The following is a 26,508-nucleotide window of genomic DNA, read 5'->3' as shown; positions in this document are numbered from 1 at the left end:
CGCGCGCACACACAAAACACACACACACATACAAAATTACTTCTGGATACATATTCTCCTATATTTATATTATTTAGCATTTCTACCTTTATAATAATGGTTGAAAAGTATATTCCTTGCCTGATGACTGTATTTAATCTTGGTAGGACTTGGAAGAACTGCCTCTGGAAGCTGAAACAGTTGAAAGAGGATTCAGTTTGCCTGACACAACTGGTTTGCCTAAAATTCATGGGTTACCAACTTCATCAATGTATTCTACAAGCAGTTCTGGAGACTACTATGCGTCTCCTAAGAACCCCAAGTCTAAGAGGTCCTCCCATTCCGGGGAACTTCAATCACCGTTGCATGCTAATTTAGATTCCAATGGAAATGAAAGGCCATTCTCATCCGGGTTCTATCCTGCGGTTGATGCGTGAGCTATATCTAACCTTGCTCATTGGTCCAATTAGTTAACCCAAAAGGCATTTTATTCATTTGATTANATGTTGGTCACTGTTTTCGATGCTTAAGTTCACTTTTGCCTCATAGCTTTGCGTCGTCACTATTTATTAGGCTCCAAAGAGAATAACACAGGAGCACGAGGTTCTTCACATTTTTGAAGAGTTGATTGCGTAGTAATATTGTATATTTTTTTTCCCTGCGGTTGGCCAGTCATCGTACCTAGCAATTTCGCAGTTCCGCAGTTTGTTTGGTAGTCATAGTAGGAAATATTAACTATGCGAATTGTCCACCGATATTAAATTTATTTATTTTTTTTCATTAGATGCAGGGATTTCCGTTGTGAATTTTGTTACATTGATCGCCAAAAGGTTTGAACCTATATTTTTAATTTTTTATACGTAATGTTTAATTTAAACCTCTCTCTATCTACTAAACTTTTTATGGCTTTGATTTCCCGGTCATTGTGATCGTTACGGAAATTATTTAGATTGCTTTTGTTAATTTAATCGCTTTGTTGAATTTTTATTGTTGACTTGCTTTAATTCACATTGTTCCAAGTAATGAAGTAAACATAACTCTGGTACGAAAATGTGCAGTAAAAATTTCGTAGGAATGGTCCTCCCTCCAGTTATTTATCTGCCACAGTGCCACTCCCGCCATGCTGATATCTAAATTCCGACTTAACATATGGGTTGTTATCTTACTTGTCTCACCTTATGATTTTACACCAAAATATAAATTTATTTTGTATATAAATAATTTAAAATGATCCAAAAATATAATAAAAAAAAAGTCAAGTTTTTTTTAAAGGTGTTGGGTAAAAAGATGGAATCTAAAAGAACATCTTTAGTAAGAATTAAATTGATAAAAATGGATTTGGTTGGATTTGGAATGTAAAAAGTGTTATTTAGTTAAAAGGAAATTAAACTACATGTCCTTTTACTAATGTCACATATCATGAGTATTTTTTTTATCCAAATATTTTCTTGTCATGGACACCCACAATAGAATTTTAGCTTAACTTGTGGGAATTAATTTTTTTTTTTATTTCTAGTTAAAAAGACTTGAAGTGATGAGAATATCTACAAAAATTTTTTGTCAACTACTTTATTTAGTAACAAGCTTTGGGATAAAAAGAATAGAATAAACATCACATTGTAACCATTGAACAATGGACTCCTTTTAAAAATAGCTTTACACTATAAAAGAACCTCAAGCCACCTCTTTAGAGGACTTTTTTATTATTTTTATTTTCTGAAACTTGGAAGCTCATATTCATCTTGAGTGAACTACCAACCCGGCCCTGTCCATTTTCAAGAATGACAACACGACCCCTCAAAATAAAATCGATTCACTTCGGTCCCTGTCCCCTAATTCCGTCACACAACACGGTCCCTGTGCGTTATTCTCCGGCGAGACTTGACGGAAAACGCTGAGCTATCACATTTGAAGCGTGACCTGTCACATGAGCTAGATGACGTGTTTATTCAGTGGCTAGGTGGACAAGTTCAAATGGACAGGGGTTAAATTATCCAACTCCTTCACCCTATAAACGACGTCGTTCGCGCGGGAATTAACGTTTCAGTTGCTTCTGAAACCTGTTTCCATAAAACCCCATCCTCCAGCCTTCACATTTACAAGAAAACCCATCAGGAAGCATGAGCGTCGAGTTCCATTGATGGGAGTGGAAGAGAAGTTTTTAAAGAGGAAGTCAGAAGTGCTCTTAGCGTATCTGCAGGAAGTGTTGGTGCGCCGAAGAAGAAGTTCATTGCTCCATGATGTCGTTGTGGGGCGCATGCGATACTGTTTCTCTCCTCAACAGAGCTAAATCCTAACAGGTTATTTTATGGATGTCCACACTTCAAGGTAATCTGAAATTTAATTTAAGTTTCTTTGATTTTAACTCCCTGTGACATCTTAGCTGTGGGTATATTCTATAGAGTTGCAAATTTTTTGCATCGTTGGATGATTATGTTGCATTATTTGAAGAGTTATCTAGAAATTCTCCTTTTATGGAAGGTTGGAAGCTAGATCAAAGTCAGATACCCAATGATGCTGTTGTTGACGCTGAAAAACTCAGGGAACTAGATGGTAGAGTGACTGGGTTAGAGTTGGAAGCTAAAAATTGTAATACCAATAGTGGTATTAGCTGTGTTAATGTTAAAGCTATGGTTATTGCTTTTGTATTTGGAATTGTGATATCCAAATTTGTTTAAGGCATTTGGCTAGCAGGAAACCTTATGTGATACTAGGTTTAAAGTGTATGTTGTTTAATTTTTAATTTGTGTTACTAACTTCAGAAGTATGTATGTTATTTCAGATGAGATAATGATTTGATTCAATGAAAATGGTCTGTTACTAATTTGATGCATTCTATTTCTAGTAGCATGTAGTTACACAAATTAATCAATGGAAAATGTTGGATAAAGAAACCAAAAAGATGCTTTATATAAAACATGTACACAAAACAACTAATCATGTCCTTGTTCAGCATAAGAAAGGGAAAACATATAGCCCTTTAACAATAAAAAGAAGGCCAACATGTAGTCTTAAACCCAAAACATCTTCCAATTCAGTCTAGTAGAGTTTCAAACTGACTTAAACATGCATACATACACTTTAAATAAAGCAAAACTTTTCCTAAATTTGTAAACACCAACATTAAAATAATAACAAAAGGAGTTCAATTTGATATCATCTATGTCAACAACAACACAACAGACATCAAGTCTATCTTGGAGGTCTAAACCCAGGAGTAGGAATGAACTTGAAAAGCCTTGCTGCAGTCCTGGGACTCGCTGTAGCCATGGTCTCAACAGAAATAGCACTTTGTTGAAGGGGGACAGTAACAGTTGTTGTCCTCGGGTTCACATTTTGTTCGGTTGGAACACAGGGTCTGAGACCTGATGCTGCTTGAACATGTGGTGGAGTAGATAGTCCAAATGAAGGTGGAGCTGATATAGGAGCAGTCGGAGGCCTAACAATAGGGTGTTTTTTTCTCTGGGCATGATTAAGGTTGGGGGTGGAGTTGGGTTGAAGGGGTGACTGATTCAGGTTGATAGTTTCTCTTGGAACCTGTAACAAAAAATTAATGAGTTAAAAGTAACAAACAGGTTAAACAACAGTGACAAATCACTATACCTCTTCTGTTTGGGGTGCATTTTGTGAAAGGGGAATTTCGTGTCTCTGTTCCTGAGGGCCAAAATTACCCTTCCTGGGTAATGTCTTTGGAATTTTCTTCTTGTTCTTCTTTGCTTTCGTCTATCACAGTAACATAAACATGTTAGTATAGAGAGATTCAAATGTGTAAATTAAACAACAATAAAATATTACCAGTGGATCCATAGGTGGTGTAGGTTGTACATTATCATTGTTCAAATTAACATTAGAACTTCCATCTTATTCATATAAACAAGCTATGATGAGTGGTATTTTAAAATGAGACACATAAACCCTTCACAATTTTCAGATGTGACTCTTAAACCCCTAACAATTTATAAAGTGATCCAATTCGAACCCCAATTACCTGACCTTTGTTCTAGTTTGGGTCAAAGGGTACAATCTACAACCCTTTTCCCTTAGCAGCTCTTCTATCCTTCTTTGTCAATGGTTGCCAGTTTGGATCTTTTGGGTCATTCTTACAAGTCTTGTAGTAATGGCCAAGCTGTCCACACTTGATGCACGTCACTTCAAAAGTTTTCCTTGTTTTAGTTATGTGCATCTCAGGTTCTACAGGATCTACCTTCCTCTCCATTTTGGGGCGATGAGCTGGTCTCTTAATGTTGGAGCATCACAAGGGGTCCAGTACTCCGCTGAATTAACTGTTTGATGCAATGCATGTATGTTGCTTTAATTGATTGCATGGTGAGCCATTTATGCACATGATCCTCTGGTTTAAGACCAATTTTATACATTGCTGCAACAGCATGACAACAAGGCATTCCTAAAAATAAACACAATCCAGACATGCAATCCACAACATATAAGTATGAATTACATATCAATGTCATAGTAAGACAATAAATCAAAGTATAAATAAGGATGGATTAATAATCAAAATTACCAGTAAGTTGCCAAACATTACAAGTGCAGGTCCTCATTAGTACTCTTATCTTCAGTTTCATACCCAGCAGCCTCATTACTCATCTTCTTCTTTGCTGAAACTCCCTTTTTTAGAATCTTTTTCTTTTGTTTTTTTTCTTCCTCACTACTGCTATCATATGTCTCAAATCCAGGAGGAGGAGACTTGTAAGGCTCATCTTTTGTTGTCTCATATCCATCATCAGATGATGATGACGATGATGAATCCAGCACAACAGTCTCCCCAGCCATACCTTCTTCAACTACTTCAAGCTTGTCCACATCGTGTTCAAAATAGATGTATAGCTCATCAGTTTTCTTGTACCTCAGCTTACCCCCCCTCATCTGATTAATCTCTATATCTTCTCTAATTGCATGAAGTCCATCTTTCATATTAGGTTCTCCATATCAAGCCAAAACATCTGCTTATATTCCCGGTAACTCAATTCTTTAAATAGTTCAACGAAGTCAAAGAAATTTACGTAAAACCAAGTAGCATAAAGGGGAAAACCTCTTCACTTTACCATCCAAGTAGCATAAAACACCCTCAGAGTTTCTGATAAATTTTTCCCTATGGTGAAACACAAGAATGACCATATATTCAGACATCTGCAATTAGATTTATTCAAGCCTTAATAAACTCTCCCTAACAATAAAAATGTTTACACAGGAATGACCATCACTGCATTATTTAATTTTTACGAAAATGCACAAAGATTAGGGTTATTTAAACTTTTCCATAACCAGGACCACAAAGGGTTGCAGACAACAATGGTGCGTTGTTAGAAGGAGAATCAAAATGTTGGACCACACAAAGTACAAGGGACAAATGCTATATAGAAAATCACTAACCTGAACTGTGTGAAGCGTCGTTACAGGATTCCGTCCAGCTCCGTCAACAACACCATCAAATCGCCGTCAACTATGACATCGTCAGCACCCTTGTAAGCAGCAACGTTAGCTCTTCCCTCTACCAACCCAGCATCTACAGTGGTCTCGAGAAGTGAGGAAGCTTTAATCCTAGGGTTTTCTTGTAGATGTGAAGGCTGGAGGATGGGATTTTATGGAAACACAACGTTTCAGAAGAAACTGAAACGTTAATTCCCACACGAATGACGTTGTTTATAGGGTGAAGGAGTTGGACAATTTAGCCCCTGTCCATTTGAACTTGTTCACCTAGCCACTGAATGAACACGTCATCCAGCTTATGTGACAGGTCACGCTTCAAACATGACAGCTCAGCGTTTTCCGTCAAGTCTCGCCAGAGAATAACGCACAGGGACTGCGTTGTGTGACGGAATTAGGGGACAGGGACTGAAGTGGATCGATTTTATTTTGAGCGGTCGCGTTGTCATTCTTGAAAATGGACAGGGGTCGATTGGTAGTTCACTCTATTCATCTTCTCCTCTCCCCAAATCCTTCTCATTGTTCGTCATTTTGTTCATCAACTTCATACATAAAATTAGCATTCAGGTGTTCTGCCAGAATATTCGACAGCAAGATTAATTAACCCTTGTCCATTCTAGAAGAGCTCATTCATCCTTTTGTGACATTAATGAAGGTCTCAACACTTATTCTCCACCTCTATTTTTCATTATTAGTTCTTGTATTGTTTATTTGTCATTAATAAAAATATTTTTCTCACGAGTATATTTACTCCAAATCTCTCATCTTAATCTATTTTTTACAAAACTCACTCGAATCACCGTACTTGCACAATCCACTTGGTTGTTGCCATTCAAGTACCCTGTTTGGATGATTTTGATGTCAACTTTAGAGTAGTATTTTATATTTTAAGAGCAATTAATATGTATACACATTTTACTAGCTGTTCTCTTTTTTTTTTTTTTTATGGAAATTAGATTACTTTTGCATTTTGATATTTAAAATTAAGTGAAAAGATATTTCAGATTTAAAAAACTTTAAGTCAGAATAATCTAAAAGAAACAATCAATTTTATAATGCATTAAACATAAAAATATACCTATTCTTGAGTAGGATTGTACATTTTAAGTCCAAAATATGGTTAATTAGTTAAAAATTTATAATCACATTTTGGATAATCAATTTTTTAAAATAATTTTAAAAATCATAACCATATTTAGTTGAATTTTAGTTAACAACTCAAATTCTAAAAATCGGTTTTTAACAAACCAAATAATATTGTATAAAAGGTTAAAAACCAAAACCATACCTATTATTTCTGTAACACCTATAATGTCATTATACTCTTAATTCATCAATAAAATAGTACTATATAAATTAAAATTAAATTTTTAAAATATTCAAAATTAATTTTTGTTTCGAAGTTTACCTAGAACCAGGATAATTTAGGTCTTAACGTGAGGTTCAGATGCTTTTAGGTGAAAGATCCGACGTCTTGTCCTGCAGGGGTGAAGTCATCCGACTTCCTCGTAAGAAAGTGGGGGATGGTACCTGTAAGAGACTCTGATATTTAAGTTAGCAAATGTTTTAGACATATTTTTTAGTAGATTAGGGAGGTTGTTGATGTCTCCTTTCTAGAGAATAAGAGAGATTACAAGAGTTAGTTACTTATTTACATAAGTAGATTAGGCCATGTCGTTGCGTCCGACCTCTTATGAGGTCGGATTGATCGTAATATAGAATTGAGCATTATTCGTAAAGTATTGATTGAGCTATATTCTTTTTGAGTTTGGCTAAATTGCGGGTCAGGATACGAGGATCTTTTTATTTTAATAATAAATAAAATAAATGTAATAATTACTGAAATAAATAATTTCAAAAGTAATTACCGATTTAAATTCTCCTAACTTATCTTGTTTACACTGTAAATAAGATACATGCATGCCTAAACCCAAGGTTGCGAGAACCGGACCGATCATTGAACCGGTTAAGTAATTGGTTTAATGGTTCAATAACCGGAGTTCAACTGGAATTGAACCGGTTTAATTAAATATATAATAAATTTTTTAAAAAATTAATTCCCCCATATGTGAACTTCTGTAAATCAATCAAGTCACTATTCAAAACATCCAAAACATGTACCCAACCTAAGAATCATACTCAACCAAATCATATGAAGCCATATAGTAATTTCAATGCAGAATTGTGGCAATGTTTTGATTTTGAATCAATAACAGCAAGTCAGCAAAACAACAATTTACCAAAACAAATATAAAATATTGGATTTAAAAATCAATCTCAGCAGAATTAATGAATTATACAATTGAATTTATAACTCAATCTCAGCAGAATTAATTCAAGATCAACGGACTGAATTCAAATAAAAATTCAAAACATTAATATCTCAAAATTCAGCAGAATCATCAATAATACATCATATGCATGTTTAGAATAAATTTCAAATTTCAAAGTTATAGAATCAGGGAGAGAAGAAGAGACTTGAGACCTGAGAGGGTTGTAGCAGAGACTAGAAACTCCACGCGAAGAGAAGCAACGGAGACGAGACACGGTGCTGAGCAGAGAAGCAGAAACGACACCGGCGAGGGGGGAGAAGCAGAAACGACGCACTGGGAGGAGGGGAGAAGCAGCAACGACCCACGGCGAGGAGCAGAAAAGCGGCGACGACCCACGGCGAGGAACAGTGATAGAGAGAGCTCAGACAGAGATGGCGACAGAGAGAGAGAGAGAGAGAGAGGAGGGAGAGAAGGGTTCGGCGATGAGTTTTAGCTCTGAAGTGGAATGGTGGGAAGTGGATATTCTTCAAGGAGAAGAGAGGATTATGGGTGGTGGCTGTTCTTCGAATTCGAAGAGAAGATTAGGGTTTTCTCACTTTCTGCTGGGTGAGGGTATTGTGGGGGGAGGTGTTATGCGCTGGGTGAGAGAGAGAAAGGGGTGGGGTGGGAGGTGTTATGCGCTGGGTTTTCTTTTTCTTTTTTTTTTGTAAACGGCGCCGTTTTGACTTGGAGGAGTGAACCGGGATTATAAAAAATCGGTCCGGTTCACTGGTTAACCACTGATTCGACTAGTTTTTGACCGGTTTTTTCCATAACGGTTTTATAGCCTAACCGGTTTAACTGGCCTATCCGGTCTGGTTCTCAGAACATTGCCTAAACCCTAAACCCTTGTAAACGAGATAAGGCCTATCCACGCCTATAAGAAGAAGTCGTTCATTGCATCATTCTGGGCCCCAATTTGACTTTGTCAACCACTTTCTCCTCTCTTTTAACCCTTTCTCACCCTATTTTAGACTCATATTGTGATGGCGCGTCAGGCGGGAAACGACGGAGACATCAACAGGATGAACGAGACGTTGCATTATGCCGGGGCGGCCGACTTTGAGGTTATTTTTGTTTTGTTTGTTTAATCTAAGTATGTGGCCATGGTTAGGGTAGTCGCGAAGAACCAGAACGTAGTTTGTAGCTTTAGTAGTAGGTCTCTAAGAGGAACTTAGAGCTCTATTTCCTTGTGGTTATTAGTTTTGAACTGTGTTTTTCTTGTGTTAGGTTGTTACCATTTATAACGTTCCAATTAGGGTTTGGTTAGTATGCAATATGTAATCTATAAACGTGTGTAAGTTAGAAACATAGAAATACGTTTTTAAGTAGAAGTAGATGTAAGTTCAAAGGAATATTTATTTAACTGTAATTTTTTGGTATATAATAGTAAATTGACATATTTACGAAACTAGAAGAAATTGTCAGAAATAAATAAATAAATAAATGTTATGGTTATTTGTTTATAAGGCTGAATTTTTTTTTTATTCTTCAGAGGCCTCACATTCTACTGCTCCGGCGAGTGAGCCATACCCTTCCTCCACTCGATGCCATCGTCCCGTATCTGGCTGAGGCCGGATTCGGCGACACAGTGCTCCTGAGGGACTTTACTTTTGACAATTCCCTGATTTCGGCACTCGTGGAGCGATGGCATCCGGAGACGCACACATAATCAAGGCGTCCATATACCACTCATACCCAGCCTTGCTTGGACTGTAAGCAGCATTTATGAGGTATCTCTTGCCCTCAGCAGACTTGAACCGAGTCATGAAATTCGCAACTATGTGTCTGATACAGTAAGCATGGAACGCTCTTGGGGGATTCCAACCACTCTCATAGAAGCTTAGAACGGCCTTAGTAGCCTGAGATCTGTCGGAGATAACCAGCAACCCGTCTTGTGGAGTGATATGGCGTCTCAGATTAGTAAGGAAGAAAGACCATGACTCGGTAGTCTTGGACTCCACAACGGCAAAAGCAATCGGCAGGATGTTGCTGTTGTTGTCTTGCGCCACCGCAATAAGCAACACATAACCAGCAGCCCGTCTTGTGGGGTGACATGGCGTCTCAGATTAGTAAGGAAGAACGACCATGACTCAGTAGTCTTGGACTCCACAACGGAAACACATAACCAGCAGCCCGTCTTGTGGGGTGACATGGCGTCTCAGATTAGTAAGGAAGAACGACCATGACTCAGTAGTCTCGGACTCCACAACCGCAAAAACAATCGGCAGGATGTTGCTGTTGCCATCAAGCAACACTCCATTGTACCTGCCATACATATGACCTTGTAGATGAGAGTCCAGGACTGGCTATACATACCCTACCCTACTCGCACCCCTTATATATAACATGTTTTATAAATATTATATGCATAGTGAAAGAGGTGAGAGTTGAACCTTCAACCTCTTTCATGTGCAGCAAGTAAGCAACCACTAAGCTATCTACTTACTTTGGTAATATATTGCATTTGTATATTTACGAAGTTAACATAAAATAAAAATTAAACAAAAATAAAAATCATATATAATTCATCATTCAGAAATCAGAAACCCTAAGAACAAATGGGAGCGCCGTTTCTTCCCAAAGCCATAAGCCTCAGTGCCTCACCGCAAGCCCCAACTCTCCTTGCGTCCTTCCTCATTCCTCCATTGCCGCAACTCTTCTTCCTCCTCCGTGCTCTCCTCGCAATGCCGCTGCTTCGTGCCCTTCTCTCCTCTCTACGCTGCTGCTCTATGCTCTTCTTGGTATTTTTCAACATGCTTATTTGTTCTTCATGTAATGTTTAGTTCTTGTAAATTTTGTGTTCATCATGTTGATTCGTTTAGTTGGTTGGACATGAAAATTGGGGCTTTACTTTGCGTTTGAATCTGTGACTTTGTTTCCCTACTGATTTATCCTTTTTAGCACACATTTGGTGTTGACTAAAAATTTTCTCAAAGTGATCTTTGACTTGCAATATTTTAGGTTCTTTTTATAATTTATTTATTTATTAGGGATTTTGCTCCTTCTCTGTATTCAAAAGATTATAGTTCTAGTTCTAGGGTTCATGCTTTTTCTGTTTCTGTTGGTATTTTTTTTGGCTAATTGGTTCCTCCTTCAACTCTGTGCCCATGAGGCCCTGATTGATTTTTTCCCATTTTTTTAAATTAACTATGATGAATGTAACCGGCTCCTTCGTTGATATTTTTTTTTTGTTTGAATAGATTCATATTAAATTGACTTTTTGTATATTGCATTTGCTTGTTTATTGGTCCTTGTCCATCTCAATCTGACTTGTTTTAAGACAATAATTCTTGCAGTTTTTGTGCTTGTTCTGAATCTTAATGATTTTTCATCATGATTGAATTTTTAATGTTAATTATTTATTTTACTGTTGTGTAGGCAATAATGGATAGTACCAACATGGATGTAGTAATGGCTCAAGAACAACAAGAAGAAATTTCTGTTGAAGAAACTGCTAATTTTGTTCCAGACGAGTCTGCCTCGAGTGAAAATAGAAACAAATCTTTATTGAAAAGTATTTATTGGCAATACTTTAGTAGATATAAAGAGGAGAAAGAGTGGAAGGCAAAGTGCAACCATTGTAAGTCTGTTCTTGGTGCCAATCCAAGGAATGGGACTACAAATTTGAAGAAACATTTGCCCCATTATTGTAAGAGAATAAAATTAGCAAATTCAAGACAATCAACAATTGCTAAATTTCTTTAAAGACATGGAAATAATAGTTCAGATGCTTTTATATTTGATGTATCTCACACAAGAAAATTGATTGCCAAGTCCATTTGTATGCATGAGTATCCTTTGTCATATGTGGATCATGTTGCAACAAGGGAAGTGTTTACTTCAATGCAACCAACGTTTAAGATTCCAAGTCGAAACACAATCAAGAAGGATATCTTTGAAATGTACGAAGTGGAGAAGCTTAATATAAACAAGATGATGGATGCAAATGATAGTTGAGTAGCTATTACAACTGACATGTAGACTTCCAACCAGGAAAAAAAAATACATGGTTGTTACAGCACACTACATTGATAGTTCATGAAATTTGCAAATGCGAGTATTGAGGTAATACCTTAAACTTATGTTCCTGCTCCTCATTCAAGTGAAGTTCTCTCTAATGCATTAATGAAAGTTTTGTTGGAGTCGAACTTAGATAGAAAATTATCAACTATTACATTGGATAATTGTTCTACAAATGATGCTATGATTGATGTGTTGTTGGGACGTCTAGACTCAAATTATTTGTTGCTAGTGGGTAAGTTATTGCATATGCGTTGCTGTGTTTTAAACCTAATTATGAAGGATTGTTTCAATTTAGTTAAAGAAAGTGTGGAAAAAATTCGTAATAGTGTGGTGTATTGGACTTCAACTAGTAAAAGACATGAAACCTTTGTGAGTTGGTGTAGTAAGTCAGGTGTTCCCTTTACAAAAAAAAAAATTATCTTTTGATTGTATAACTAGATGAAATTTCACTTATGTGATGTTAGAAACTGAATGGTTGTACAGAGATATCTTTGCTCGACTAAAACAAGAAGACTCCAATTATAAAAGTGTGCCAAGTAATGAGGAATGGGAACTTGCAAAAGAAATTTGTGGTAAACTAAAACTTTTTTATGATGTGACTCAGTTATTTTCTGGAACTCAAGTTCCAACTGCCAACATTTACTTTAATAAAGTATGTGATATACATGTTGGATTGGGAAAATGGGCTGTTTCTCCTAACCCAGTTATTAGTAGCATGACATATATGATGAAGAGAAAGTTCGATAAGTATTGGAAAGAAATTCATGGCATTATGGGTGTTGCTGCAATTCTAGATCCTAGGTATAAACTTAATGGGCTTGAATATAAGTTTGCTAGGGAATGTGAAGATCCTAATGAATGCACAAGGAAAGTTGAGAGAATCAAACATGCATGTTATGAGTTACTTCATGAATATCAAAAGAATACATCTAATTTAAGCAATATGTTAGTAAAATCTACACAAGAGGTTAGGGTTAATGCATATGAATATGATGATGTTGGTTATCAATTGTATATTAGACAAAAGAAGAAGGAAAAATGTTCATTTGTGAAGACAAAATTTGATCACTATGTAGAGGAAGATGTTCATCCTCTAACTCCTGATTTTGATATATTAGCTTGGTGGAAGATAAATGGAGTTAGATTTCCAACTCTTCAAAAAATTGCAAGAGACATATTTGCCATTCCTGTGTCTAGTATTGCTTCTGAGTCTTCTTTTAGCACAATTGGCCGTATAATTGCTACTCATCGTGGTAGTCTTCATGAAGATACGATAGAAGCTCTTATGTGCAATCAAAATTGGTTGTGGGCAGAATATTATAAAAGAGGTTATTTATGTTTTCAATTTTTTAATTTGTTTAGAAATTATAATTATGTTAAAATTATATATAATAAAATTATTGTATTTGATTTTTAGGTGGAAAACCTGATTATCAAACTGCAAATGAAGATGATGATGCATTTTCTGAACTGACAGAAGAATAATATTGTAAGAACTTGGAATTAAAAGAAATGTTTAAAGACATTTATTTTTGTTTATGTTATTTTAATTTTATTAAGAACTTAATAATTATGCTATTTGTAATTTTATGTTGGATTTGTTTAGGACTTTATTGTTTTTAATTTTAATTTAAACTTAATTTTTTATTTTATTAATATAACAATATGTATGTTTGTAATTTTATGTTGGATTTTTTTAAGATTTTATTATTTTTAATTTTAATTTGAATTTGGTTGTTTATTTTTTTTATTTTATTAATATGTATGAAATTTGGAATGATTGAGTTTTATATTTATTTTAAAAAAAATTGATATTTCTGCGGGTAGGGTAGGGTAGAGTTATAATGAGATTTTTAACCTGCGGGTAAGGTTGGGGCAGGGTCCAAACCCTATCTTACCCTTAGGGGTGACAATATGTACCCTACCCGCGGGTATCCAACCCGACCCCACCCGATCGGGTAGGATTGTCGACCCGATCCGCAACGGGTAGGGTAGGGTGCGAGTTGAGTCTCAACCCTACCCAACCAACCCGCACTCTATATATGTTTATGTTATATACTTATATAAAAACATGTTTTAAGTGGATACTGAATCAAAGACCTCAACCAAAGTTATTACATTCTCTCAGAAGGAGGGATGGAACTCTCAACAGGAGAGACAATTAGAACTCAAGGTTCTATCTCCGTGATCTTAGCTCCAGCCAAGATTTCATTTTCAATCTTCTTTCCACAACCATTACCTTAAGGCACGCTCACCATCCAATTAACTTAGAAGTATTACAACCAATATTCCCCAAATCATTCTAACTATCTTCCTACTATTGTATCATTTCCAGTCTGTTACTTGTTCACACCAATGCTCTCCCAACTCCCACACTCCAGCCCTTCCCCCCATCAGTCTTTAACCAATATGACCATACCAAACATGGGTACCGAACCAATAGAAGGCACCACCATCACCCTCAATAATCAAACAAGTCCAGGCTTTCAAGATGATTGCGTCAACCTGATCAGAAAAATTATCACTAACAAAGAGATAAATTACAAAACCATCAAGAACTCGCTAATGGGAATGTGGGGCAATCTGAAGAACGTTGCAATATCAGAGGTAGGAAGGAACAAAGTTCTTGTAAGCTTTAAAGACAAACGCACAGGGAATAGGATCATAAAAAATGGTCCGTGGAACGTCAAAAGGCACCTGATGAATTTGCAGAGGTGGCTGTACGGAGAGGCAATACTGGACGTTAGCCATGACTTCTTGGAGTTCTGGATACAAGTGCATGGGTTACCAATAGAGAAGTTAAATGCCGAAACAGCAAAGAGTATTGGTAATATGATTGGAATTGTTGGAGAGGTTGAAAACCCCATTAAAGAGGGAACCTTACAGAGGAACTTCCTAAGAATCAGAGTAGCGATCAACATCACTCAACCCCTCCAAACCGGGTTTTGGCTGAATAGAGGAGACAAACCCAAAACCTGGATAAGCTTCCGGTACGAGAGATTGTTGGATAGTTATTGCTTCAAGTGCGGTGTTATAGGCCACGAGAAGAAGAACTGTGACAAACCAGTAGCTATGGCTTGTTGGGATACCACCAAGCCGAAATATGAAGCAAGATTAGCAGTGGATAGAGCTAGACCACTGTACACAACAAGGGAGGAGGAAGAAGACTGGAAAAAACACCTCAGAGAGAACGACGAAGCGCGTGGAAGTCAGTTGCGGGGAGGCAAAGAAGGGAATAGCCAAAGCTCAGAAAACAACTACAATATCCAGCGGATAAAAACAACGATAGGAATGGAGACCCAATCAGGAGAAAGCAAAGAACAACAGACTGAAGAAAAAGGCTGCGACAAGATGGTTGACCTGAGAGAAGTTAGCCGACTGCCATAAGAAAGAGTCACAGAGCACCGTGAAGCGAGCCTACTCAACCTCCTCGAATCAGTCATTCACAATCTGCAAAGAGTAAAAGGAAAAGGCATCATGAGAGAAGAAGAAGCTTCTAGTAAGAAGAAAGGGGCAGAGAAAGTAATCATGCATCCAAATCAAGAAAGAGACCAAGTTGGGCCTTCTAACTGGATGCAACCCAATCCAACATGGGCTCAAGAAATAAGGAAGTATGAAATGCAGGTCCAGCAGAATGAAGGAAAAAATAATGTCCCACATGAACCAGGCCCTAACATAAACATCACCAATAATCCAAAAAACCCATCAGATCTCCAATCACATTATGCAAGCATCAAAGCAGGCCACCAAGACCTTATCTGCCAATCTGGGAATCCGCTCAATACCCAAACAAGCCAATGGAAGATGGATAAAGAAGCAGGAACAAAACATATAGAAGAGCCAAAGACGGAAGGAGCATACAAAAATATCAGCCTCAAATGGGCCATGAGAGAAGAAGCAGGTAATTGGGCAATGAAGAAAAACAAGAAGAAAAAGCAAGTACATAAGAACCAGGAGGGAGAAACTTACTATGTGGAGCTGGCTTCGGATGAAGAGAATGAAGAATCGGAAGCTAGCAACCAAGTTAACAAGGAAAAGGGAAGTTACAGACACCAGAATTCTCGCTGAATTCAAGTGGAATGAAGATCAAGAGTCAAGAAATAGCAAGCGGAGCAGGACAGAAGCGGCTGAACAAGACAACAATATGGACATGGAAGAGCAAGAACCAACATTCAAGGCCGAGGAGGCGGGCCCAAACATGCCCCCACCCCAGCCATGATTGTCCTAAGTTGGAACTGTCGAGGCATGGCGGCGGCCCCGACAGCTTCTGAATTAAAAAATTTGTGCAAAAAGCACAAGCCAGCCATAGTTTACTTAATGGAAACTAGATGTAGAGAAGAAAATGTAAAGAAGTATGCTAGAAAGCTGCAGTTTAAAAATAGCTTTTGTGTAGAACCCCGGGGCTTGTCCGGCGGTCTATGTCTACTATGGAATAAAAATATCAATGTTTCTGTTTACTCTTGGTGCCAAAACTACATCATTGCAAACATCAAAAGCTACAACAACCCAGAGTGAAAATGTGGATTTATCTATGGCAATCCTGTGTTCAAACAGAGGAGGAAGACATGGCAAGCATTGGAGGAATCAAATGACTTGGAGGAGAAACCAAGCTGTCTCATAGGTGACTTTAATGACATCCTTTGTCAAGAAGAGAAGGTAGGTAAACACCCCAAGCCACTCATCTAAATAGAGGTATTCAAGAATTTAGTGAATAAAAAGAATCTCATGGATTTAGAACTGAAGGGCAACAAATTCACCTGGTTTAGCAACCCGAGAAATGGGCTTGTGACTAGAGAACGACTTGATAGAGCTATGGTGAATTGGAAATGGAGGCAGGCCTTCAGCAATGCTAGCCTGACGGCCTTGCCGACAATTACATCAGACCACTGTCCTCTTATTCTCAACCTAAAACCGAACAGGAATGTTCCAAGGCAATTCAAATATGAGGCGTACTGGGATGACAAGAAGGAATTAAAGAAGTGGTATCCAAAGGATGGAGAACTGAAGACCAAGAAGGAGGATATTGGAGCACTTTCGTTAATAAAGAAGCAATTGTATTAAAAAAACTCAAGGAATGGAATCAGAGGTGCTTTAAGAGAGCGGACAAGGAAATTATGAAATGGCAACTCAAGATTCAACACCTTCAAAATCTTTCCCACAATCAGAGACAACAACAACTAATCGAGTAGGCCAAGCAAAAAATCAAAGAACTGTGGAAACAGGAAGAGAAGTATTAGGCTCAAAGAGCAAGAGTCAAATGGCTCAAATGGGGAGATCGAAACACAACCTTCTTTCATGCCACTACCCTACAGAGGAGAGACAAGAATCGCATAGAAAGATTGAGAAATGCTGAGGGGAGATGGACGCAAGATCAAAATGAGGTTACAAGGCTCATAGAGGACCACTACACCAAGTTGTTTACCTCCAATGGTAGCACCAATATGACCGAGTGCACTAAGGATATTCCCAAAAGAGTGACTGAGGAAATGAACAAAAAGCTACTGGAAGAAGTCTCAGAGGAGGAAATCAAAAGTGCAGCGTTCAGTATGGATGAGGCCAGAGCACCAGGTTTGGATGGTCTAAATGGTCAATTCTACCAAAAGCATTGGAATATCATTCAGAAAGATGTTTGTGCAGTGGTTAAGAATTTTTTCGAGGAGGGCTACCTCCCTAAGGAAATTAATGAAACTCAGGTAATTCTTATTCCAAAGACCAAACAAGCAGAGACTTTGAATCAGCTGAGGCCCATAAGCTGTTGCAACTACATCTACAAAATTATAGCCAATGTGATGGTGGCCAGGTTAAGAGGGATCATGGACAAGATTGTATCCCCTATCCAAAGTGCATTTGTCAGGGGCAGGTTCATCTAGGACAATATAATCATTGTGCAAGAAGCCTTCCACAGGTTAACAAGCAAAGGAAAAAAAGCATCTCAAGACTTAGCCATCAAGCTCGACATGAACAAAGCATACGATGGATGGAGTGGAGTTTTATGGAAGAGGTCCTCAAGAGGTTCGGGTTTCATCAAAAGTGGATCAAGCTCGCCATGGAATGCATTAAAAGTGTGACATACAAGATAAAGATTAATGGCACGTTGTCAAAAGAAATAGTTCCACAAAGAGGCTTAAGACAGGGAGATCCTCTTTCCCCTTACCTTTTTATTATTGCATCTGAGGTTTTCACAATCTTGATGGATAATGCTTTAAATAAAAAACAGATTTCAAGAATTAAATTAGCTCCTACTGCACCAACCATAACACATTTATTGTTTGCTGATGGTTGCATCATCTTTTCAGGAGCTAAAGAGGATGAGATTTACCAATTGATTCAAATCATTAACCTATACACCTCGGCTTCTGGTCAAGTGATCAACCTGGAAAAATCCGAAATAACCTTTGGCAACCAAATTCCAATACAAACTAGAGTCAATTTAGAAGAAATCTTGAACATTCCATCTTAGGACAACCCAGGAAAATATTTAGGGCTCCCGGATCAATGGGGAAGAGCAAAAAGCAAGTCCTTAGAATGGATCATGGAGAAAGTGGAAGAAAAGATTGAAGGGTGGAAGGAAAGTCTTTTAAACCAAGCTAGAAAGGAGGTCCTAATCAAAGCAGTTATACAAGCAATACCAACCTACGCCATGAGCATTCTCAGATTTCCGAAATCGTTTTGCAATAAATTAAATGCTAAAGTGGCAAAGTTCTGGTGGAGGAACCAAGGAAAAGAAAGAAGAGTGCATTGGAAAGCTTGGCCAAAATTATGTAGGAGCAAAAAAGAGGGAGGCTTGGGGTTCAAGGAATTTTATCATCAAAACACTGCTCAGCTGGCGAAACAAGCATGGAGAATAATAAAAAATCCGGAAGCCACTTGGGTGCAAATACTTAAAGCCATATACTTTCCAAATTGCAAATTTTGGGAAGCGCATAAGCACCGGAATGGATCTTGGGTGTGGAATAGCATATTGCAGGGAAGAGATCTATTAGGAAATAAAATCTATTAGGAAATAAAGGTATATGGAGCTTAGGTAAAGAAAGCAAAGTCAGAGTCTGGGGTGACAATTGGATTCATGGTATCAACAAACCCCTCAAAAAAGGATGCAATGACAACCAAAAAGTGGAAGAGTTCATCACCAACTCAAGATCATGGGACAAAGCAAAAATTCAAATGAGTTTTTCCCCGATTGTGGCAAATATGATAGTTCAGACTCCAGTCAGCAAAACCTCAGATTCAGATAAGCTTATTTTGCCGTACAGGAAGGATGGAGAATATTCAACAAAAACAGGGTACTATGCGGCAAAACAAGAAGAGGATGAAAAAAATCCAAAGACAACCCCTCAACAAGCAACTCAATGGAGGAACTATGGCAAGGGATATGGAATATGAAGGTTCCTCAGAAAATTAAATGTTTCTCTGGAAGGCTGCACATAATCTAATACCGGTAAGGGCAAACTTAATGAAAAAAAAGCTTACTAATTCTAATATTTGCTCAATTTGCTTGCAGGAAGAAGAGACCAACGAACATGCCCTACTTTTATGCGACTAGACAAGAGCGGTGTGGTTTGGTTCTCAGTCACAGTGCATTCCCTCGAAGGAGAACGTCAAATCTATAGGGGATTGGCTCTAGCACATGTACAAAAATGGTAAGACGGCAAACAGGGCAGAATCGACTCAAAATTGGAGTAGAATTGGCATCATTTTGTGGTCAATATGGAAGGCAAGAAATATGCAAGTCTACAACTACATAGAACCTAACCCAGAACTAGTCATTAACCAAGTAAGGAAACTAGAACAAGAGTACAGTAGCCATACAGAGGAAGTAAAAAAAATAATGGAACCAAGCACAAGAAGCAAAGTACCTGTTAAATGGAGACCTCCACCACAAGGCTTGCTCAAGTTGAATACAGATGCGGCCTTCTTAAACGTAACCAAAACAGGTGCAGCAGCTGCAGTGATCAGAGACCAGCAAGGGAACGTGCTAGGAGGAACAGTCAACAAAATAACAGCTCGATCAACGCTGTCAGCAGAAGCACAAGGGATTAGAGAAGCTATAATCCTGGCCAACAACCTAGGACTTCAAAATGTTACCATTGAATCAGACAATCAAGTGCTAGTTCAAACTCTCAAAATAGGAAGTACAATCTGGGAGGTAGACCCAATAATTCAGGACATCAGAACAATCCAAAGAAAAATGTCAGATTGCGGTTTTACCTGGACGCCTCGTGACGGAAACAAGCTGGCGCACACATTGGCACAGTTACATCACCAGAACCAGCTTCTCAATTCATGGATTACTAATCCCCAAGCGCAGGTAGCAGACATCATCAAAAAAGAGAGGTCGGGGATCCCCCATTTTAGTCCCGTCCAATCCTTTTGAGTGCAACCAGCGATGGGATCAGAAGCCACAGATCAGAGTTGAAAACAGAGTTCTCCAGTCGCATCGTTCTGTAATCAAGGAGGGAACTCGCAGCCATGAGCCTGTAATGCTCATCCGTGGGTTTAAATTGTCATTGGAACCTGAGAACCCTTGTACCTAACTAAAGCAATGCATCACTTTCGGAATTGCCTCCTTCTCCCTGGCCATCTCCTTCATCATGCACAGCAATAGCCAAAGCAGCAACTCCCATCTCCTTTCATCATCGCCGGAACAACAATAATTCACCATTGGTACCATTTCGGAATCAGCTATAGAGAGAAAGTGAAAGAATTTGGGGAGTGAATGTAGTTGATGCGGGAGGCACATATTGAAAATTGAATGGAATTGGGCATAGTGAATGGGGGGCACAATTTGAAAATGATCGAAGCTAACAGGGAGGCATAATTGTTTTAGGGAGAGTGGGTTTGGGTGGGCATTGGGTTTGGTTCCTCTTTGGTGTGGCCGGGTTGTCCGGTACTCACCAAGTCCAAAAAAAAAAAAAATCAAAGACCTCTCACTAAATACAAAAGATCCTTAACCACTAAAAGAAAATCATTAATTGATAATTTAATATTTTTTTTTACATAAAAATCAGTTCTATTTTAAATTATCATCAAGTTATATAATAATGTTGTATATTTTTTTGTAACTCGCGGATAGGGTCGGGTACCCACGGGTTAAGAGCGGGTAGGGTTAAGGTTGGGATATTCTCAACCCGCGGATAGGATAGGGTTGAGTTTATATAAAAATCTCAACCCGTGGGTAGGGTTAGGGTTAGATCCAAACCTACCCTACTCTACCCATTGCCACCCCTACTTACCCTACCCTATCCATTGCCAGCCCTAGATGAGATGGCTGTATAACTGACGATGGTCTTGAGATATGGTAGGTGCTAGACAACTGTGCACTCCACCAACCCTTCGAACCTCCCTGAACACAACAAAACAGTATTGCTTCAGCCATATCTCAAACCCACTTAATATATCATACAAAAGTACTCAAAAGCACAATTAAAGTCGAACTTACCAATATTCGAGGTTCTGCCGAAGGGCCATGCGAAGCCTCCATTGACACCCATTTTCAGCTTGATGACACTGCACATAGTACTTTAACCGGTCCGATTCGATAACCCGGTACTCAACACTCCTACGAATACTGTAGTTCTTCACACCCTGAAGCACTGCCTCTCGGGTTTTGAACCTATGGCTGACCCGAAACTCTAGCCCGTCGTCTAGGTTGTAATTCTCTTCACCCGTGTCAGAAAACGGAGTCCTCTCATGTATGGTGCCCAAATCCAGACTGTGATAGTGACTTGGCACTGCTGATAGCGCCGAAATTGGGTGAGGTGGAGGTAGCACATGGCACGCCATAGTCTGGGCAGACGTCTCCGGCACAAACTCATCCTCATCGCTACCTTCGGAAGAATCACTGTCCACGCTATCCGCCACGTAATCTCCGTCCGACTCCTCCTCGCCCTCCTCGCCCTCCTCTGCCTCATCCACTGGAATGGCGACATGAATGGGCAGTGGTGCGAGAGGTCGGTCATCCTGTACATAGGTCGAGTGTACAGAACTACCACGACCAATATCTCCCACCTCGGCGGAAAGCTCCATTACCTGTTCCGCCATGATCCTCCCATGGATGTCGAACATCAGTCGCACATGCTCGTCCCCTTGAAGTCGGAATAGTTGAAACCGGAATACTCCGTTACCCATGGGTGCCAGCAACCTGTACCCCACCCTTCTAATCTCCCTCACTGTTGTACCACCGAGCTTACTTAATATCAAACTCTTCAAATCCGGCAACGTATTCACACACTGAGTTCGAAACAATATCAGATCCTCGCACTCAAATGTCATCCCGTTGTCGCCATTTCTCATACGACAATTGGGATAAACAAGCACAACTATGTATACACTGTTACCGGCCATTGTACACTTGTTTTCGTGAGAAAAACGAGACAGAAAAAAGGATAGTGAATGTTTGTGAAAATACCAAGGGTCCCATATCGTTTATACTGTAAACGAGATACATGGAATGTCATCTCGTTTATAGTGTAAACGAGATAAGTTAAAAAAATTTTAATTGGTAATTAATTTTAAATTATTTATTTCGATAATAATTACAATTATTTTATTTATTAAAATAAAAAATCTCATGATATGAACATTAAAATTAGGGTTAACCACCAAAAACGTCCCCAAATTATTCAAACGCTGACAAAAATACACCCAAATTTTACTATCGAAAAAAATGCCTTCAAATAATTTAAAAACACAACAACAATACCCAACAATAAATATATATTTTCAAAAAATACCTTAGAGATTGAATTTTGATGTAATTTTTTGCAAGAATGATTATAAAAATAAAATATTATTATACATAAAAATTGGTGATTTTTCGTTAAGTATATATTTTTTATAATTTTTTTTGTTAACAACTAATAATACTTAACAAAAAATCACAAAATAATATATACTTAACAAAAAATACCAAATTTTAAGAATAATAATATCTTATTTTTATAATCATGCTTGTAAAAAATTACATCAAAATTTAATCTCTAATGTATTTTTTGATAAATACATATTTAATGTTAGTTTTTTTGCAAGATTATCTTACATTAAATATGTATTTCTCAAAAAATACATTAGAGATTGAATTTTAATGTAATATTTTTAATCATGATTAAAAAAATAAGATATTATTATCCTTAAAATTTGGTGATTTTTCGTTGAGTATATATTTTTTTTTTTTTGTAATTTTTTTGTTAACAACTAATGATACTTTTAAAAAATCACAAAAAAATATATACTTAGAAAAAAATTACCAAATTTTAAGAATAATAATATCTCATTTTTTAATTATTCTTGTAAAAAATTACATCAAAATTCAATCTCTATGGTATTTTTTGAAAATATATATTTACTGTTGGGTATTGTTGTTGTATTTTTAAATTATTTAAAGGTATTTTTGTCGATAATAAAATTCGGGTATATTTTTGTCAGCGTTTGAATAATTTAGGGGCATTTTTGGTGATTAACCCTTAAAATTAACATCGTATAAAATTGATTTTTTTTAAATAAGTTAAAAAAATTTAGAAATAAATAAATTTTTAAAAATAACCATTTTTGTGTGAAAAAACGGTTTTTACATGCAAAAATTGGATATTATACCATTAAAAACTAATTTTTAGAATTAAAATAAATATGATTATGATTTTTAAAACCATTTTAAAAAATTAACTACCCAAAATGTGGTTATAAATTTTTAACTAGTTAATAATATTTTGAATTTAAAATGTAGAGCCTTACTTTTTGCGTGTTCCGGAAGGTAAATTGAGGTTCTTTTTGCGTTGTGACTGGTTAGAGTAAGAGTAGGACATATTTCTTCTCCTCCAGGAAACAAATTGATTTAAAGACCTCTTCTCTTCACATTTGGCAACAAATACATTCAATTCTCTTTTATGGTTCGCAAACGTAACACCATGAGTAGTGACTGTTTCATTAGAGGTACGCATTCTTCATATTCTTCTGCGCATGTTAGTGACTGTTTAGCTAATTTAGTTTATTTACATCATCGGTAAGCAAAGGTTGGATGTCTAGAAACTTGAATCCAGATTAGTGCTTGAAACTCCCTTGCGATTGCTTAGCTTTATGCATTCAAATTGAGCATCTCGGGGAGCCAGGAGCAGCGACGCTGGGTATCTCAGCAGCAGCGGAGGACATCGTGGTGGTGGCTTGAGATCTGCGACTGGGAAGCGCTCGTAGGTCTTGCGGGGGAGGAGTGTGTGTTAGGTTCCGGAACGGCCGGTGGACGTCGCGGATCACTTAGCAGCGGCGCGGGTAAGAGGAACAGAATCGGCGTGATGGCTCGAGTAAGAAGGGAGGTCTCGCTGGATAGCATCCGGGTCGGGTGGGTCTTTGGGTTATTTCCGGGTCGGACTGGTCTATCAGCCTTGATGCGCGACCGAAGGAAAAAAATTTGAGCGAATCAAATTATTCTTCATTTCCCTACTCACAATCTCACATCAAACCAACCATTTATTTATTGGTGATAAACCCAATAATTTATTGGATATTTGTTTTATATATTTAATAGATGTGATTTGTGTATAGGACTGGTATTTGGAGCTGGATTTGCATTGGCAAACAGGGTTTTAGGTCCCAAACCTCCTACCGTTAATGTCACTGCACCACCACCTCCTGCCGATAATGTCACTGCAGCACCAGCATTGCAGCAGGTTGATGGCGATCCGTGCTCTCTTCGAGCTATCACCAAACTCTTAGATGTGTGTACAGCTTTCACTCTCCTTTTATGCAACAACAACAACATCAACAACAACAACAACAACAACAACAACAACAACAACAACAATAATAATAATAATAATAATAATAATAATAATAATAGTGATGATGTTGATTTGGAATGTTACAGTGCATAAACAGCTCTAAGGATGAGAAGGCGATTAACAAGTGCCAGGTTTACATGGACAGGCTTGTAGCATGCAGAAAAGATCATCTTAGTAAGTTCATTAGAGCAGAGCCTTTGAGATCACAAATAAAATAACAATTCGGTGTTCATTATTCTTGTCTATTACTTTCTCTAAGGTTTCGGAAAATTCAATTTGATTTTCCTACATTTCTAAGACCATGTGTACACCTTCCCTAAAATTTGTTGTCATAATATGCTTAGGGTCAATGAGAAATCAAATTTTTTTTTAAAAGTTCTTAAATAATTTTTTAAAAAATTTAAAATATATTTAAAAAATTATACCAAACATCATTAATTTGACTTTTTACAAGTCTAAAAAAATAATTTTTAAAACTTTTCAAATAAGTTATAAGTATTCTTGTATAATATTTTGTAAACTGCTTAACAATAATAAGATAATTTGATTATATAACATTCATATTCTCACAAGATATAAATAAACCTTTTATGTCAATTATATTGAGTTTTTTTTTTGGTGAACTCAATTATATTGAGTTATTGATTATATCTGCAGGCAGATCTGCTGGCCCAGTTCCACGTCCTGCTCCAGGTATGGATGAATGTGATATAGTAATAGGCTAGGCTAAGCTCGAGTTTCAATAGTCTTAAAATATGAAATCTGTTCTGTATCTTCTTATGAAAGTACATGTAGTGAATATTGATGAAATTTATGTCTTCTGCAAGAAATTAATATCGAATTTATTCTGCTGACTTGCCGTCCATTGCTGTTTTCTTGCAGTTCACCAAGCTCCTGCTCCTGCTCCTGCTCAGAGCGATGATGGATCTATGCATGATGATGCTGCTGCTGCCGCCCCTGTACCTACCGCTAATAGTATGGATGCATGCAGCATTCACTCAAAGGCATTCCAGGATGTATGTGTACATTTGTTTTATACCTAGTTGCGTCGTCTTCTGTTTGAAAACATTGATTAATATTTCTTCAAGACTAAAACCAGTCATAAAAATAGCATGATTTTTAGCACTATGCCGCCCAAATGGATCTAAAAAGCAAAATTGTGTTTTTGGCTTGTGCTGTTTTTTACTTGCAAGTTTAGATGTGTCATGTGAAATGTGATAATATTACTTGACGCTAAATGTTATTGGTTTCGTTGCAGTGCATCAACAGCTATGGAAGCGATATTAGCAAGTGCCAGTTTTACATGGACAAGTTTGCAGAATGCAGAAAGAACTCCGGTGCCCCAATGAGTGCTTTGAACGTGCTCTAATATGTTTCGTTTTTCGAACTGCATGTGGTTTGTTAAGTATATTCTTCATCAAATAATCCTAGTTGAAACTTAAGACCTTCCCAAACTGGTATGAAACCAGTATTCATTTCTACTTGATTACATATAGCTACATCTTGGTCGGAAATTTTACCTGGGCTGCAATTTTCATGGTTTTATTGATATTGGTTCATGCTGCCCATGTTTCTTGAGAGACGGATCCTTGTTATGGGGCTGCCATAATTTGAAATGCTTAGTGATGGTACTAAACCATATGATGGCAGAGTGGGATATTTTCCTTGTATGACTGTGTCATCCATAGGCAGGGCAATTTTCCCACCATAACGGACATCCCGGAAATTATCCGCCGGAAGACGGATTTGAGGAGGAAAATTAGGCACAGAAACCCATATAATAAAGGAGGCCGAAGTAGGAATAGAAATTCCCGTGGAGACCGTGTATTCTCTGTTTATTAAAAATTATTAATATATGGTGATCATTTTAATAAAGATATTAAAAATATTTTTTTAAAGACGTTTACATGTGTCATATTATTATTGAATATTTTTATTAAATCGGTTAATAATTTATTTTTTAACAAATCAGA

General features: G+C 37.4%; 6 protein-coding genes across 6 annotated transcripts in view; 5 read left to right on the top strand and 1 right to left on the bottom strand.

Moving 5' to 3' along the window:
• Positions 1–854, top strand: part of LOC107622708 (dynamin-related protein 3A) — a gene marked incomplete in the record, with an annotated part of 8,182 nt that extends 7,328 nt beyond the window's left edge. The window contains 2 exon segments of the mRNA XM_016324693.2: positions 147–481; positions 484–854. Coding sequence (XP_016180179.1) covers positions 147–416 — 270 coding nt within the window.
• On the top strand, positions 10,301–11,849 carry LOC110268344. Its single transcript, XM_021114431.1, has 2 exons — positions 10,301–10,483; positions 11,121–11,849. The coding sequence occupies exons 1-2, from the start codon at positions 10,301–10,303 to the stop codon at positions 11,445–11,447; spliced, it is 510 nt and encodes a 169-aa protein (XP_020970090.1). The 3' UTR covers positions 11,448–11,849.
• LOC107620082 (zinc finger BED domain-containing protein RICESLEEPER 2-like) lies at positions 11,868–13,250 on the top strand. Its single transcript, XM_016322300.1, has 3 exons — positions 11,868–11,997; positions 12,230–13,093; positions 13,183–13,250. Exons 1-3 carry the CDS (start codon positions 11,868–11,870, stop codon positions 13,248–13,250), a joined length of 1,062 nt encoding a protein of 353 aa, XP_016177786.1.
• LOC107622115 lies at positions 14,085–15,741 on the top strand. The gene has a single exon (XM_016324027.2). It carries the CDS (start codon positions 14,121–14,123, stop codon positions 15,150–15,152), a length of 1,032 nt encoding a protein of 343 aa, XP_016179513.2. The 5' UTR covers positions 14,085–14,120; the 3' UTR covers positions 15,153–15,741.
• On the bottom strand, positions 20,296–22,109 carry LOC107620081. Its single transcript, XM_016322299.1, has 3 exons — positions 21,205–22,109; positions 21,047–21,108; positions 20,296–20,447 (listed from the first exon to the last, which is right to left on the bottom strand). Exons 1-3 carry the CDS (start codon positions 22,107–22,109, stop codon positions 20,296–20,298), a joined length of 1,119 nt encoding a protein of 372 aa, XP_016177785.1.
• On the top strand, positions 23,536–26,023 carry LOC107623197. Its single transcript, XM_016325369.2, has 6 exons — positions 23,536–23,693; positions 24,300–24,472; positions 24,622–24,709; positions 25,193–25,228; positions 25,418–25,551; positions 25,794–26,023. Exons 1-6 carry the CDS (start codon positions 23,648–23,650, stop codon positions 25,902–25,904), a joined length of 588 nt encoding a protein of 195 aa, XP_016180855.1. The 5' UTR covers positions 23,536–23,647; the 3' UTR covers positions 25,905–26,023.

The sequence above is a fragment of the Arachis ipaensis genome, chromosome B10, assembly GCF_000816755.2.
Source record: "Arachis ipaensis cultivar K30076 chromosome B10, Araip1.1, whole genome shotgun sequence".
In the NCBI taxonomy this organism is placed as follows: Eukaryota; Viridiplantae; Streptophyta; class Magnoliopsida; order Fabales; family Fabaceae; genus Arachis; species Arachis ipaensis.
Note: the sequence above shows the minus strand (reverse complement) of the source record. Positions and strands in the feature narration are given on the sequence as shown.

Bases quoted from the DNA above. Each gene is read 5' to 3' on its own strand.
- LOC110268344 (XM_021114431.1), top strand. From the start codon at position 10,301: ATGGGAGCGCCGTTTCTTCCCAAAGCCATAAGCCTCAGTGCCTCACCG. The intron at 10,484-11,120 runs GTATTTTTCAAC...ACTGTTGTGTAG, and splicing joins GCTGCTCTATGCTCTTCTTG to GCAATAATGGATAGTACCAA.
- LOC107620082 (XM_016322300.1), top strand. From the start codon at position 11,868: ATGAAAGTTTTGTTGGAGTCGAACTTAGATAGAAAATTATCAACTATT. The intron at 11,998-12,229 runs GTAAGTTATTGC...ATGTGATGTTAG, and splicing joins AAATTATTTGTTGCTAGTGG to AAACTGAATGGTTGTACAGA. The intron at 13,094-13,182 runs GTTATTTATGTT...TTTGATTTTTAG, and splicing joins GGCAGAATATTATAAAAGAG to GTGGAAAACCTGATTATCAA.
- LOC107622115 (XM_016324027.2), top strand. From the start codon at position 14,121: ATGCTCTCCCAACTCCCACACTCCAGCCCTTCCCCCCATCAGTCTTTA.
- LOC107620081 (XM_016322299.1), bottom strand. From the start codon at position 22,109: ATGGCCGGTAACAGTGTATACATAGTTGTGCTTGTTTATCCCAATTGT. The intron at 21,109-21,204 runs GTAAGTTCGACT...TGTTGTGTTCAG, and splicing joins CGGCAGAACCTCGAATATTG to GGAGGTTCGAAGGGTTGGTG. The intron at 20,448-21,046 runs GTCAGTTATACA...TTCTCTCTATAG, and splicing joins TACCATATCTCAAGACCATC to CTGATTCCGAAATGGTACCA.
- LOC107623197 (XM_016325369.2), top strand. From the start codon at position 23,648: ATGGTTCGCAAACGTAACACCATGAGTAGTGACTGTTTCATTAGAG. The intron at 23,694-24,299 runs GTACGCATTCTT...ATTTGTGTATAG, and splicing joins TAGTGACTGTTTCATTAGAG to GACTGGTATTTGGAGCTGGA. The intron at 24,473-24,621 runs GTGTGTACAGCT...GGAATGTTACAG, and splicing joins CTATCACCAAACTCTTAGAT to TGCATAAACAGCTCTAAGGA.